This window comes from Chrysemys picta, chromosome 8 (assembly GCF_011386835.1).
Source record: "Chrysemys picta bellii isolate R12L10 chromosome 8, ASM1138683v2, whole genome shotgun sequence".
Taxonomy (NCBI): Eukaryota; Metazoa; Chordata; order Testudines; family Emydidae; genus Chrysemys; species Chrysemys picta.
In genome coordinates this window covers 61,122,651-61,138,561 of record NC_088798.1, presented here as the reverse complement: position 1 = coordinate 61,138,561, position 15,911 = coordinate 61,122,651, and the positions used below count along the sequence as shown (strand labels likewise).

The 15,911-nt window shown below is 47.0% G+C and overlaps 2 protein-coding genes across 5 annotated transcripts in view; both read left to right on the top strand.

Moving 5' to 3' along the window:
• Positions 1-12,534, top strand: part of DARS2 (aspartyl-tRNA synthetase 2, mitochondrial) — a 39,621-nt gene extending 27,087 nt beyond the window's left edge. For all 4 annotated transcript variants that reach the window (XM_065555685.1, XM_008166546.4, XM_024103774.3 and 1 more), the window contains 6 exons: positions 3,175-3,237; positions 4,642-4,794; positions 6,597-6,815; positions 8,461-8,571; positions 9,713-9,788; positions 11,539-12,534. In XM_065555685.1, the coding sequence (XP_065411757.1) occupies positions 3,175-3,237; positions 4,642-4,794; positions 6,597-6,815; positions 8,461-8,571; positions 9,713-9,788; positions 11,539-11,726 (810 nt within the window). In that variant the 3' untranslated portion in view covers positions 11,727-12,534. The remainder of the gene's footprint in view (positions 1-3,174; positions 3,238-4,641; positions 4,795-6,596; positions 6,816-8,460; positions 8,572-9,712; positions 9,789-11,538) is intronic.
• On the top strand, positions 2,434-2,951 carry LOC101954028 (small ribosomal subunit protein uS19). The gene has a single exon (XM_005304239.4). The coding sequence runs from the start codon at positions 2,473-2,475 to the stop codon at positions 2,908-2,910; it is 438 nt and encodes a 145-aa protein (XP_005304296.2). The 5' UTR covers positions 2,434-2,472; the 3' UTR covers positions 2,911-2,951.
• Positions 12,535-15,911: the final 3,377 nt, after the last annotated feature.

The window sequence follows — 15,911 nt, the reverse complement described above, 5'->3', positions numbered from 1 at the left end:
ACCACATGTTGTTTGTTTTAAGAACACTTTCACTGTAGATTTGACAAAATGCAAAGAAGGTACCAATGTGAGATTTGTAATGATAGCTACAGCATTTGAACCAAGGTTTAAGAATCTGAAATGCCTTCCAAAATCTGAGAGGGATGAGGTGTGGAGCATGCTTTCAAAAGTCTTAAAAGAGCAACACTCCAGTGCAGAAACTACAGAACCCAAACCACCAAAAAAGAAAATAAATCTTCTGCAGGTGGTATCTGACTCAGATGATGTAAATGAACATGCATCTGTCCACACTGCTTTGGATCGTTATCAAGCAGAATCCATCATCAGCAAGGATGCATGTCCTCTGGAATGGTGGTTAAAACATGAAGGGACATATGAATCTTTAGTGCATCTGGCATGTAAATATCTTGTGACACTGGCTACAACAGTGCCATGCGAACACCTGTTCTCACTTTCAGGTGACACTGTAAACAAGAAGAGGGCAGCAAATCTCCTGCAAATGTAAACAAACTAGTTTGTCTCAGCGAGTGGCTGAACAAAATGTAGGACTAAGTGGACTTGTAGGCTCTAAAGTTTTACATTGTTTTGTTTTTGAATGCCGTTCTTTTTATATACATAATTCTACATTTGTAAGTTCAACTTTAATGATAAAGAGATTGCACTACAGTACTTGTATGAGTTGAATTGAAAAATGCTATTTCTATTGTTTTTTTTACAGTGCAAATATTTGTAATCAAAAATAAATATGAAGTGAGCACTGTACACTTTGTATTCTGTGTTGTAATTGAAATCAATATATTTGAAAATGTAGAAAATATCCAAAATATTTAAATAAATGGTATTCTATTATCATTTCACAGTGCGATTAATGGCGCAATTAATGTTTTTAATTGCTTGACAGGCCTTGTATATGTTGCAATTGCATCTACATAAACAGTCAAGTAAGTGAGTTAGTTGAAGTGTCTTAAGAATTCAGTAGCTATGGGAGAATACTGTGTGTGTGTGTGCATAATTGAGCTGCGCATATTTTTAATTTTTTGCTCAGAAAAAAGCTGCCAAAATGTTGCTGCAGTTCTGCCTTTTGTCCACCAGAGGGCGTTGTGGTTATAGAACACAGCAGCAGCTCCTGGCCTGCTAGGGAAGAGAAAGAGCCTTCCTTCTTCGCAGCACCTGTCAGGCCAGGTCAGGAGACAGAGGCTACAGGGAGACAGACAGTGTGGGGTGCTGGGGAGGTCAGACAGGCTTATAAGGGCTAATGGGGAAGGACAGACTAGGGCAGGAGCTGAATGGGAGTGGAAGCACAGGGCCACGTGGGGGAGGGAGGTGCAGGGCCACATGGTGATGGGGGAGGGTGTGCAGAGCTACATAGGGACAGAGGGTGGCTGAGTGGGGGCATAGAGACACATAGGGACAGGGGAAGGGGGTGCAGGGACACATGGGGATGGGGGAGTGGGTGTCTGAGTGGGGGTGGAGGGACATATAGGGATGTAGGAACACATGGGGACAGGGGCAGATGTGCCTGACTGAATGGGAAAGGCTTGGGGTCAGCCTGGGTCTGCATGGGGGAAGCTCCTTAACAATCCCTCCCTGCCCCTCCCAAAAAACCTGTTCCATACTTTCCCCACCCATACCCCAAAACCCTGCAAATTCACACCCAGGCTCCTACCCAGCAATTTATTTCACTCTCCCTCAGCTCCTCCATTACCCCTGACTCTCTCAAGCCTTTGCACTGCTTCTGAGGGGTGTGGGATATACAGTTCTGTATTGGAGTTTAAATGAATTATTACTCAGAGTTCTGTATTAATATGCCTAGTAAGGAATCATTTGTCAAAAACCATATCCTGAATCTTTTTTGTTGTCTGTATTGTTACAGACATACTTGCTGACAAGTATTTTGAAATAAATGACCAAAAATAATTGAAATTGGTGTGATTATATTGTGTTATTTTGACAAATATGTGGAATTTTGCAGAATTTTAAAATACTGTGCACAGAATTTTTAATTTTTTGGTGCAGAATTCCCCCGGGAGTTATATATGGGCATGACTTTCAACTCCTAATAATCTAGGAGGAATTAGTATTTAAGAGTTGATGCACTGTGAATCTCCAAATTATACCTGACTGTTTTGTAACACATGGGCTTGAACAACAGTTGTGCAAGAAAAGTGAAAGGGTGCAAGGGGTTTGCAAAGTAGTAGTAGGGATACCCCTCTTACAAAAATACAACAATATCTAGCTTCTATATAGCATTTTTCATCCGTAGATCTCAAAGCATTTTACAAAGGAGGGCACTATCAAATAAGTTTATCATGTGATAAAATGTATGTTGGGTACAGAGGGTGGTAGATTCTGATTTATCTCTTTGCACTCTTGCTGCACAGGCTCTCTGGGGCTCTCCAGCCACAGTTTCTCACTAAAGGTACGTTTCTTCTTCTGTTCGACTTCCGCCATCTTGGCCGAGACGCGGCCAAGATGGCAGAAGTCGAACAGAAGAAGAAACGTACCTTTAGGAAATTCACCTACAGAGGTGTCGATCTGGATCAGCTCCTCGATATGTCCTATGAGCAGCTGATGCAGCTGTACAGTGCTCGCCAGCATAGGCGTCTGAACCGCGGCCTGCATCGTAAGCAGCATTCCCTCCTGAAGCGCCTTCGCAAGGCCAAGAAGGAGGCCCCTCCCATGGAGAAGCCAGAGGTAGTCAAAACTCACCTGCGCGACATGATCATCCTCCCCGAGATGGTGGGCAGCATGGTCGGCGTATACAACGGCAAAACCTTCAACCAGGTGGAAATCAAGCCCGAGATGATTGGCCATTACCTGGGCGAGTTTTCCATCACTTACAAGCCAGTGAAACATGGCAGACCTGGTATTGGTGCCACCCACTCATCTAGGTTCATTCCTCTGAAGTAAATGATGCTTTGGGAAAATAGTTTCTCACTAGTTATTGTTAGTTTGGCAGTGAAAGGCGCAAGACTGTGGCACCCCATTAGGTGGTGCTGTGGTGTGTATTTTAAAAAAACAAAAATGTAATGTTGATCATGTCTCCCAAAAAAGTAATTCTGAAATCAAGGGCTTCATGGATGAAAGTGAGCTGAGCCACTGGATTCAGTTTCTGACTTGACTTACAACAGTTATAACTGTTTAATGTGTCTATTTTTTCCCCTTTTTTTCCAGAGACATCTTCAAAATAAAGATTTTGAGTCTTTAAAGGAATCTGCAAAATCCCAGTTTAATCAGGTGAGGCACAAACACTTCTACACTGTAAAGAGTTCATCTGAAAGGGACAGGTAAAATGCATAAAGTGTTGCGTGGAATTTGCAAGCAGATACTAGATAGAAAAGTGAGTTAAGTTTTCCACCTTGTGTACAGTAACTCCTCACTTACCGTCCTCCCGCTTAACGTTGGTTCGAAGTTACATTGCTGCTCCATTAGGGAACATAGTCGTTTAAAGTTGTGCAATGCTCCCTTATAACATCGTTTGGCTGACTTTACAAGGGAGCATTGCACAAGTTCCTCTTCTCTGTCTACTCCCTCCCAGCGCTTCTCCCGCTGCCAAACAGCTGTTTGGCAGTGCTTAGGACTTTCTGGGAGGGAGTGAGCAAGCAGGGAAGCTGTCCGTCCGTCCCGTCATCCGTCTCTTCCCGCCTCCCCGGTAGGCAGGGCCACCCGGAACGCAGGGGTTTTAGGGGCTGCAGGGCCCTGGGCTAAGGGGGCCCTGGCCTGCGGCTCTAAAGCCCCTTTCGGCCTGCGGCTCTGCAAGCACGGGCCAGAGGACTCGGGAGGTGCAGGGACAGCCGTGCAGCTAGCAGCCGGAGAGAAGTGGCGCTTTCCCCTTCAAAGCACCGCTTCTCTCTGACTGGCTTTCAAGCCGCAGGCCAGGGCTCCGGGGTCCCCTTAGCCCAGGGTCCTGCAGCCCGTAAAGCCCCTGCGTTCCAGGTGGCCCTGCCTGTGGTGGGGGGAAGGGGGATAGCTCCCAGAATCATGGTCATGGGGGTAGTGCTGCGCTGCACAGAGCCACCTGCACACCCCCTGCACCAAACAGGAGCAGCCCCAGGTAAGTGCTCTGCACCTCCTGCCTGCCCCAGCCCTGAGCCTCCTCCCGCACCCTGAGTGCCCTCCCACACCTTAACTCTCTCCCAGACCCTGCACCCCCAGCCCTGAGCCCCAGGGGTAAGCCTGGGGCACCTCCACAGTACAGTACTGTACAGTATATAATGCCTTTTATCTGCCCCAAAAAAATTTCCTTGGAACCTAACCCCCACATTTACATTAAATCTTATGGGGAAATTGGATTAGTTTAACATGGTTTCACTTAAAGTTGCATTTTTCAAGTACATAACTACAATTTGTCTGTTGAAGGTAAATAGCCAGGCAGCTGTCTGTGTTGCATTGTGCACTGCATAATGGTTTTGCGTCTTCCTACAGTGCCCTTGAGTATTCTAGTAAATGAGATGTTATGTTAGGTAGTTTTATAGGATATAAGAACTTCAGGATGTAGGAGGTTTTTAATAATGCATCCTCTGCTGAGAGAGAAAGAGACAGTCTCTCAGCAACACAAAGACAAGGAACGACCTGATCAGTTGTGTGGATGTACTGCAGGAACAGAACGTGCTTCACATCTGTGCCTGTCTTTTGCAATAGGAAGTTTTACACTTGATCCTGAAGCCTTATGAGAGCTTGAAGTCTCCACTCAGTAAGTTTCTCAGTGTGGAGCAGCATTCGGAACTCATCCAAGCACTGAAGGTCCAGGCAGATGATGTGGTGCTGCTGGCAGCTGGAGAGCATGAAAAAGTGGTAGGGAAAACCCTGGCTGTCTTTGAGGACTGAACATTGCTGTCTGTTAATATTAATACCTAGCATATCTGTAATTCCTTCCACCTGAGGATCTCAGAGCACGCTGCAAAGATTAATGAATGAAGTTCCACAACCCCCTGTGAGAGAGGTGCTGTGAACTCGTTTTCACAGATGGGGAGAGGGAGGCACTGAGAGATGAAGTGACTTGCCCCAAATCACACATCCAGAGCAGAGCTGGGAAGAAAACCTGGATAAATGTAAATGTGTTCTCTTCCAAGCAGCAGAAGCAGGTGACAAGGTGTGTGGTTATGCAAAGTGCTTCCACTATCCAGACTTGTGAGGCACAAGCCCAAAGAGAGCAACCATTTTTCTCTCTAGCTCACTCTGTGAATTCAGGGTACTGTAGCTAAAGAGAGCCCCCCCCCCCCACCTCCTCCTTAGGAAGTCCTTTCCTCAAAGCAAGGATAGTATCTCTTTTATGCAAATGTGATTTTAAATGAGTGTACGATTCTCAACAGAGACTAATGATCTCAGCTACAGCTCTGATGTAGGGATTATAGTTAAACACTCTGAATTTCCTCTAATCCTAACATGGGAATACAAAGTAAGTACACCTTGCAACTAGGATCTTAATGCTTGCGTTAGTCAGCTGTAAGAAAGGTTTTACAATAGAAAACATACCAGTCAAGGTTATGAAAACCACACTAATTCATGTTTAAAAATCAGTTCTGGTCCTGGAACCAGATTCTCAGCTCATGCAAATCGATATAATGAAGTTTTATATCGCTTGCGTCAGCAGAGGATCTGACCCTGATGTGTATGTCAGGATACTCCCATTAAGTATTATTTCTGAAAACTGTGCTTGCAATTCTTGCTGTTGCTGATTAGGGAGGCAGTGTTGTATCTAGTTGTTAGAACCAGAAAGCTGTGAGTTCGTTTTGGATTCTATTCCTGGCTTTGCCATTAACATATTCTGGACCTTGTGTGAGCTTGCCCTGCCTCCAGGGCTGGCTCCAGGCACCAGCGAAGGAAGCAGGTGCCTGGGGTGGCCAATAGAAAGGGGCGGCAGTCCGTCCGTTGTTGGGGCGGCACGTCTGGGTCTGCGGCAGCAAGTCGGCGGTGGGTCCTTCAGTGCCTCGCTTCCTCTTTGGCGGCACTTCGGCGGCATGTCAGCAGCCGTTCAATCGGGTTTTTCTTTTTTTTTTTTTTCTTTGCCGCTTGGGGCGGCAAAAAAACTGGAGCCGGCCCTGCCTGCCTCTCTGTGCCTCCATTTCCTGATATGTAAAATGGGGATAATATGGCTGACTTAACTCACAAAAGTGTTGTGAGAAGTAAATAATGTTTGTGCAGTGCTTTGAGATCCATGCACGAAAGATGCAATAGAAGGGCAGAGTGTCTTTTTTTTTTTTTTTTTTTTTGCTGTGAATCACTGTGGTTGGCCAGGCATTGCCCCAATGAGACTGGAGCATTTGGGAAAGATGAACTTTCCAGCTCCTGCTCAGCCTTACTTTGCAGAATCTAGAATGCTGAGGACTGGCAATAGCTACACAAATGCCTCCCCTATTGTGATGCTGTCTTAGCAAAAGACTGATGCCTTCTAAAGATGCTACAGCTAATTCAAAAACATGCAGTGAAACTGACTCTGTGTGTGTGTGATTTTCTACAGAGACAGGATCACACACACACCTGCCAGAGGGTATGATGAGACCCTCCCTAGAGCTCTCTGTTCATGACATTAAACTCAACTTCATCTTTCTCTCTCTATTCCCCTTCCCTCCCTCCCTTCTCCCCCCGTTTTTCAGTGCTTGGTGTTAGGAAATATGCGCTTGGAGACTGCGAACCTTCTGGAGTCGAGAGGCCTGGTGCTCCGTGATCCCACTGCTTTTCACTTCCTGTGGGTGGTGGATTTCCCGCTATTCCTTCACAAAGAAGAAAACCCTGCAGAACTGGAATCTGCTCATCACCCCTTCACAGCCCCTCACCCCTCAGACACCAGCCTCCTCTACTCTGAGCCTGCAAAGGTGACTACGACCATGCCTTTCACTCTTGCTTAGTTTTTCATATTGACTTTCCTTGAAAAAGTGGGCAAGGTGCAACTTTAGCTGTTGTATTAAAGGACATTAACTAATGCAGAAAAATATGCATTCTACATATCTGCTGAGGAAAAGTGGATCCCAGGTTACCCAGAACTAGCAAATACCTGTGTCTCACCAGATAACTAACTGGCTTACTTCCTGAAGACTTATGGGAAACGATTTAGAGTGAGGAGTTTCTCTGGAAGACAAAGCTGGGTCAGAACTCTTCCCTAGAAGTCTCTGAAGATGGGTGTTACATTCATCTGTAGAGCTGTAAGGATTAGGCAGTTACTATCTGATGTGTTTCCGTGTCAATAGTACAGTCTTGAGCTTGAGCATGAGCTCAGATGTAAGGGGTCATTTAACAGGAGCAACCTCAGGGCTTCAGTGCCCAGGGACAGTAAGAGAGGGATTTGATTAATTGTCAGTACTGCCAGTCCCAGGAGATTTGGGGGAATAACAGCAATGTCTACAGAAAGGGTTTTGGGGGGTTTGTTTTGTTTTACAACTTTCCTAAGAATCCAGTTGCAATGAGAACAGTGGTCACAACCAAGTCTTAGTGGGAGTTTGTTCAGTCTATGAAGGACTTTCTGAGAGAGAAGCCCTGCATTTGGCTTGCTGAGTGTGTCGCAGATCAGGATTGGTGGTGCACTGCCATGGCTGTGTGTGGTTCCCAGGACTGGAACAGCAAGAGGCAGAGCAGTATCACAAATGGGGCACTGGGAGAGCTGTGGGGGGGGGAAGGGGAGGCTTGCACAGCAACTACTTGCACTCTGCCTGGGGTTATGCAGTGCTGATCCAAAGCCCACAGAAATGCATCTTTCTGTTGGCTTCAGTGGGCTTTAGATCAGGTCCAGGGCAAGCATCCCTCACTTGCCAAAGCATAAAATTTGGTTGGAAAGATTCCTCCTGGTAGTAGTTTAAACATCCTGTTAGCAGGGCTGGCTCTGTTAGCAGGGCTGGCCCACGCGCCCCCCCCCCCCCCCCCCCGTCCCCCCAGCGCGGCAGGGAAGGGCACCGAGCCCGGCCGCAGCTCCGCTCTCCCCGGCGGCCAGAACGCCGGCGGGAGGGCCGAGAGCCTGGCCGGGGCTCTCCGCTCTCCCTGGCGGCCAGAACGCCGGGGGGAGGGCGGAGAGCCGAGGGTGGCAAGCCCGGCCGGGGCCCCGCTCTCCCCGACCGGCCGGAGCGCCGGGGGGAGGGCGGCGAGCCCGGCCGGGGCCCCGCTCTCTCCGACCGGCCGGAGCGCCGGGGGGAGGGCGGCGAACCCGCTGCGGCTCCGCTCTCCCTGACCGGCCGGAGCGCCGTGGGGAGGGCGGAGAGCCCAGTCGCGGCCCCGCATTCGGGCCGGAGCGCCCCTCCGCGCCGCCCCCCCCCCTCCAGGCGCCGCCCCAAGCACATGCTTGGTGGGCTGGTGCCTGGAGCCAGCCCTGCCTGTTAGACCCCTCCAAATGTCTGAGAGTCCGTTGGTAAAGCAAAATTGTAATGTGTCTTTTTGTCATCAGACTGTTGGCAACCTGAAAGACTAATGATATGAGCACAGTGAACTGCACCCTGGGCATGCTAATGCACTTGTCTGTCTCCCATACTCCAGGTCCGTAGCCAACACTATGATCTTGTGCTGAATGGCAGTGAGATTGGAGGTGGCTCCATCCGAATCCATAATGCAGAGCAGCAACGTTTTGTTCTTGAGACAGTGCTGAAGGTAACAGCCTGCAAAAGTTTCCCATGTCCTCTCGGAATTTTTGACTTTAAATAGACACATTTAAAACCTCAAACTAGTTTGCAAATGGTGCAATTATTGGTTATAGAAATCCAGAGGAATTAGGTTTACTAACAACAATGCTGTGCCAGTAGGAGCATCTCATTGACACACAGATGACCTACTTGGGAGGACACTAAAGGGACACTGTAAAGTAAAAAATTATAGCACCCAATCCCGCAAACATTTATGTACCTGTTTACTTACGTGAGTGGTCCCATTGATATGATACACTGGCTTATTCCTCTGTTGAGATTGATATCTCTCACTCCTCTCATGCTTTTGGGAGTCACGCATGTAAATTTCTTCCCTCCTAGCTCCCTGAGAATGGTGATGCTCACGATATCTCTCTCTTATATACTGTTTTTCATCTTTGGATCTTAAAGTACGTTACAAATGAGAGGGGTATCATTTTACAGATGGGGAAACTGAGGCATGGCGCTATTAAGTGACTTGTCCGAGGTCACCCAGCAGGTCATTGACAAAGCTGGGTATAGAAACTAGGTTTCCCAAGTCTCAATCCAGTGCTCTATCCACTAGGCAACATTGTCTCCCAAATCTAGATAGGACTGGAGGTGGAATACCAGTTCTGTCTTCCATGAAGAGTGAGGAAATATGTTTGTCTATAGTACCAGTATACGATGACTTCTGTTTCAATTAAAAAACCATGTACTACTGGGTTGCTGAACCCTGTTTTATCTAATTCCTGGTGTCTCACTAAGGAAGTTGAGAGCTTTTCCAAAGAAGCATTTATTGTATCTGAAACATCAAGCAAATAATTACTGGCTTTGGATACAAAATATAACTTCTAAGTAGCGTTGCCTTCTGAAATAGTTTCACATATATTACTGGATGATCGCTGGTTTGCTTAGGACAAGTTACTTTAGGTGGTAGAGCTTCATTGTTAGCCATCATGACAGTGATGTTGGTGGGGAGCAGGGAAGGATGCCAAGTGACCACCACCATGGTAATACAGGTAATGAAATGTGATTCCCAGCCTCAAGGAGTGGATGACTCAGCCTCCTCTCCAAATCCAATACAAGCGTTTGTTGCTCAGGATGACATTTTATGTGTAATGTTCCAGGAGGATCCTGAGCTGCTTTCCCACCTGCTTGAGGCTTTGAAGTGTGGAGCGCCCCCTCATGGAGGAATCGCTTTAGGTAGGTGCACTGTAGCTCTCCCAGTGGGAGATGCTTCCTCAAGACACAGCTGTGCTGGTGACTTTTCACTGGCATATCAGGACTCTAATCATAGCAACAAACTAAATTTCAAGAAAGGGGGCTTGTGTCTGTTAGCAAAAACCCTTTCCCCTTCTGCTTGGGACTGCAGTGGTGGCATTACTGTTCGTGCTCACCTTATCTCCCCACTTCGGATCCTGCATTGCTATCTCTCTTCATTCTGCCTAGAACATGCAGAGAGGAACATAGATCCCAGGCAGCACTTAACCTGACAACACCAAAGGGGCACACACAGTGCTCATAGGACTGCAGCGAGTGTGAGGGAGGAGACAGGTTCCCATAGTGTTGTGTTTTCAGTTCTTCCATGCAGACTTGGTTGCAGGCATCTGGGTCCTGAGAATAGTCCATGTCTGCAGCCCTAGAGATGGCCCCCTCATAGAAATTAAGTCATTTAGTCCATCTTGTCACTTGGCCACTGCAGGATTGTTTCCCTTCAGTGCATGTCCTAGTGTTTATATCCAACCTAGTCCTAAATGTCCCAAGCAACAGGTCACCTACCCCTTCCCAAAGGAAACTATTCTACAGCCTGAAAGATCTCACCATTACAGAACTTTAACCCATCAGCCCTTTTCTTAATTTCATCCCACTGGTTCAAATACACCTCTACCCCGTTATAACGCGACCCGATATAACATGAATTTGGATATAACGCGGTAAAGCAGCGCTCTGTGGGGGCGGGGCTGTGCACGCCGGTGGATCAAAGCGAGTTCGATATAACGTGGTTTCACCTATAACACGGTAAGATTTTTTGGCTCCCGAGGGCAGCGTTATATCGGGGTAGAGGTGTATCTGTAGATTAGGATGCCTTTCCCCAGTCATAGCTCCCACTTGGTTGTCACTGAACCCTGCTAGTGCATATTTCGCTCTTCAAGTGCATTGCTAGAAGCGTTTCTAAAACTTAAAAGCAAGTTTTAAATCTCCAAACAAGGTAAGGAGTGTGTAGTTGATGTGTTAATACAAGTGCTATGATGTAAGAAAGCTACTTGGAAATCTGAGCTGCTTGCTTTCTGCTTTCTCTGGGGGTGCTTGTGATGTCACTCGTTCTGGCAGAAAAAAACAGGATGCCTGCATCTGAGATTGCTTAGGGCCGTAAGGATGTGGTAATCCATCTCAGAAGTGGTCAGACTCCAGTGCTATTTACACAGCTTTACAGCAATGGCCATGTAGTGTTTTCCTCTTAGAGTTTTGCGCGTTTGGGCTATAGTTTGTAAACTAAGGTTTGCATTTCATCTTTAGCCTTCCAATATAACTCAATCCCCTCCAATCATCTGCTTGCTCTTTTTCTTCCCTGACACCTAAACCCTTGTTTATCTACATCTGTTAAGGTGCTGTGTTCTAAGTGTAGTCTCAGCAAAGCCCTAGTAAGCGACTGCCACCTTCCTGGTCTATGGTGTGATGTTTCTGCCTTTGCAGCACAATTGCATTGGGCTTTTCTCTGCAACACTGCACTGCACACTCATTTAATTTGCTATTCACTGTCTACCCTAGGCCAGCTTATCATGATCTCCTGTCCATTCAGTCTCAGTTTCTGATTATTTTTCCCCAGATGTGCTACCTTCTCCTGGTTTCCAGTAATGTTGTTTCCTACCTCGCATAAAGTTTTATAGCTTCAGAGGGAAGTAATGTGGGGCTGTTACACAAGTATTTTATCTAATTTGGTGTCTGCTTCTAGGACTTGACAGACTGATCTGTCTCGTGGCTGGAGCTCCAAGTATTCGAGATGTCATTGCATTCCCCAAATCCTTCAAGGGACGTGACCTTATGAGCAACGCTCCAGATTACATCACCCCTGAGGAACTAGAGCCATACCACATCCAGGTCGCATGGCCTGCTGCAGAAGCAGAGGCAAACAAGAACTGACTCAAAGCAAGCGATTGTAGCTGATCCTACTATCGGCATTGTTCCCACTCTGCCTTCCAAGGGCAGAAAACATCAGCTGATGTAGGGCATATACTATGGGTCATACCATTGAACTTCCAGAAGATAATAGTGACTACTTCCCTTTGGGAGGGAGGGAAGGATGAATTGAAGAGCAAAGGAAAAAAGCCCAGGTTGCTTTTCTCTCTCTAACATAGTACAGAGGGGAAGGTTGGGACCACTGGCATGGGGTGTGGTGGTGGGTTTGACATTTCCTTTCATTTTGAAATGTACCTAGTGGAGTATGGAAAAGATCACCTGGAAAAGATCATGTCTTAGCTTCTTTTTCAGGTCACCTGTATCATGAAATCATGGTTAGCTGAGGACTAGACTTTCCTGTTAGAATAGAGCTGTTCTGGTCTGAGAGCCACATACAGCCTATGGAGAGCCCTAAACATGCCCTGGGCTGTCTTCTTCCTGTATCTGCAGGATGAGGATAAAACAGATCAACTACAGCTTACTGCTGGTGAACTCAACGATGACCAGTATTTGTTCACTTATTGAAGAGCAGTATAAGCACACACATAGATTGTGCATTTATCTTTTTAAAAATCATGTACGCATGTGAGTATATGCAGCCCTTGGGATCTTGGCAAGTTACAAACGCTCTTAGGTCTCGCGGTTTTGGTTGTCCTTGTAAAAACCCCAAATGGAAAGTAGATCTGTGTTGGGGCCTGTGGTCCCGGTGCTTTAAGGAGATTTATCTTTCTAACCTTTTATGTTTGTAATAAAGTTCAGTCCAGGAAACAAGGTTTTAGTCTTTAACGGAACATTGCTTTGAATAGGGCCTTTCTCTTTAATATCAAGAAACAGATTGAAAAGAACACTTACAGTGGAATTTACTTACAGATGAGTCCAGGGGACTGGGGGGGCAGGCAAGAAAAGCTGTGATCATGGAGAAAATTTGACAACTCCAGATTCATTCCCCCCCCCCCCCCCCCCCCGCAAGTAATGTAGGGTGGAGAGAGCATGGTAGCCCCAAGCTGGCCACAAGGCAGGAGATGGTCACTGGGCAGAGGAGACGTGGGGTGGTCATGTGTCCTCCCCTTTAGATTATGCCCCCCCTCCCCCCCAGTACGGGGAGGCACCAGTCGTCTATGCTGGAAGGGGGCCTTCCTGGTTGCCATTACTTCTGCCAGAAGGGTCTCCAAGATCCAAGCTCTTACTTCAGAACCATCATACACTGTCTTCTTCAAGGACCAGGTTCAGGTGCAACTGCACCCAGCCTTCCTACCAAAGGTGGTTTCGCAGTTCCATAGTAACTAGTATGTCTTCCTACCAGTCTTCTATCCAAAACCACATGCTAACAGTGAGGAACCAAAGACTCCACTCGCTGGATGTTACGCGTGCACTAGCCTTTTACATAGGACTAAATCCTTTTCAGAAATGTACTCAGCTTTTTGTAGCCATTGTAGACAGAATGAAAGGACTTCCAGTTTCAACCCAGAGAATTTTATCGTGGATCACTTCCTGTATATCACATCCTGTGACCTAGTGAAGGTCCCAGCTCCTCTGCTGACAGCCCATTCTACAGGGGCTCAAGCATTGGCGGCGACAATGCTGGCTTAAGTTCCAATTCATGACATTTATAGAGCAGCAGCATGGTTGTCAGTCCACGCTTTTGCATCCCACTGCCGTCACCCAGCCAAGCTAGAGACTATGTGGGTTTCGGCCGAGCAGTGTTACAATCAGCATGCCGATGAACTCCGAACCCTCCACCTACGCAACTGCTTGGGAGTCACCTACATTTGAATGGACATGAGCAAGCACTTGAAGAATTAAAAGCGGTTACTAACCTTCCGTAACTGTTGTTCTTTGAGATGTGTTGCTCATGTGCATTCCAAAACCCACCCCACCTGCCCCTCTGTCAGAGTTAGCCAGCAAGAAGGAACTGAGAGGATGACAGGTTGGCAGAGCCCTTTATACCAACTCTATGAGGATGCAACTCCAGGGGGCACCAGAGACAACCCGGTTGATACAATTGAGGGAAAACTTTCCAGCGGCGGTACTTGGAGCGAGCACACACATCTACATTGGAATGGACGGGAGCAACATATCTCAAAGAACAACAGTTACGGAAGATTAGTAACCCTTTTTTTTTTTATCAGCATCTCTTGCTTTTTGAAAATACCATTTAGTCTGCACATGGCAATTTAAATTGGAAACCAAAAGGTGTTGTGTGTATGTGTATATAATTTATATACTACTTAAATAGATTTACAAAACAATAATCTGAGTGTCTAAAGATTTTTACAAAGTATCAGAGGGGTAGCCGTGTTAGTCTGTATCTACAAAAACAACAAGGAGTCCCGGTGGCACCTTCACTCCATGCATCTGAAGAAGTGGGTTTTTTACCCACGAACGCTTATGCTCAAATAAATCTGTTAGTCTTTAAGGTGCCACCGGACTCCTCGTTGATTTTACAGATGCTCGCTTTGCCTCTTCTCACTCCCACCCAGCTGCTGCTGTGTCCTTTTCATGCATGTGAAAAACAAAACAATGATGGGAAAACAACATCTCTGGAGAACAGTGGTGGTTGTTGTCCATGCCAGGGCCCCTAAGTTAAGCACAGTTGCTCTTTGTTGGGAATAGAAATGTCAGCTTAGCATGTCATGGATGGGGATTTGTTTTGTGTTTCTTTGCTTTAGAAAGGATGGGAATTCACAACTGGTTTGTGTTTCTCCTAGAATTTCCCACTCCCTTTTAAAGGCAACACTTGTCTGTGCTGGTTGTGACACTAGATTTATATCAACTGCTACCACTGGCCACTATTGAGGTGGACCAGTGGAAGGTTGCTGTAGTTCTTTCATGGGCTTTATCTACACTAGAGAATTGAACCCCTGGTACATATTGCATACAGATACTATGGTGATGAAGTGACCTAAGAACCTCTGTAGAATAGAACAGTAGCCAATCTAGTGGAATAGCACTGGTGTAAGTACTGTGGGTATGTATTAGCCATGCTGGTTTGGGTGAAGGTCGCTTGTAGCTTTGCCCCACATCCACACTAGCATTGTATCATCGTCGCAGGTGCACTGTCCTCTGGATAACTGTCCCAAAGTTCTTGGCACAGCTCCCCGAAGCAGTGGCTTGTGGAGGAATTCAGACTGGCCTTCAGGGAGACCAGTGGAATTGTGGAGAGGGATGAAGTGACCAGATGTCCTGTTCTTTTTTTGCAGGATAATCTTGTTTTTCAGCTGTCTGTTTTGCAAATTTGGAGCCTTAAAACTGGCCCCTATTGTATACTCGGTGGCTCCTCCTCCCTAGAAGGAGCGCTCTGGGAAACCATTCTCCACAGTCCCTGAGGGCAACAGCGCTTCCAGTGAGTGTGGGGCCCAGGGGTGAGATGGGGTGAATGCAGGGAACAGGTTGCCAATGGAGTAGGTGTGACATATGGGGTCCCCCCTCGCCCCTGAACTTTGATAATCTGGTTACCTCCGAGCAGGGGTGGGCAAACTTTTTGGCCCTCAGGGCACATTGGGGTTCCAAAATTGTATGGAAGGCTGGTGTAGTGTATTAAATTGCTCCCCGTAGGAATGCGCTATTTACGGTGTACAGTAACTCCTCACTTAATGTTGTAGTTATGTTCCTGAAAAACGTGACTTTAAGTGAAACGATGTTAAGCGAATCCAATTTCCCCATAAGAATTAATGTAAATAGGGGGGATTAGGTTCCAGGGAAATTTTTTTTTTGCCAGACAAAAGGCATTATATACATTTTAAACAAGTAATTTAATACAGGTACTGTACTATAGTTGGGAGGTGCCCCAGCCTTACCCTACACAGGCACAGCCCACTGGCACTGGAGATGAGGCAGGGAAGGAGGCTGAAGGTGCTGTAGACTAGGAGAAGCACATTGCGCAGCAGCAGCTTCCCCTACTCTGCAAGCACCAGGGGCGGGGTACTCAACCCTCAGCCCACCCACTCCTCCCCTTCCCCTAAGCCCCCATCCTTGACCTGCCTCTTCTTTCCCCCCCCCCACCTCCTCCCCCTTTACTTCCCAGGCTCCTCCCTCCCCTCCCTTCTAAACCCTGCAAGCCAGCTGATTGTCCTGGGCAGGAGGTAGGGGAGGGAGCAGGAGGCTTGCTGAGTCCTCACTCCTCCCCCCTCCCTTCTGCCTGGGGCAATC

Excerpts from the sequence above, each read along its gene's own strand:
- LOC101954028 (XM_005304239.4), top strand. The coding sequence starts at position 2,473 with ATGGCAGAAGTCGAACAGAAGAAGAAACGTACCTTTAGGAAATTCACC.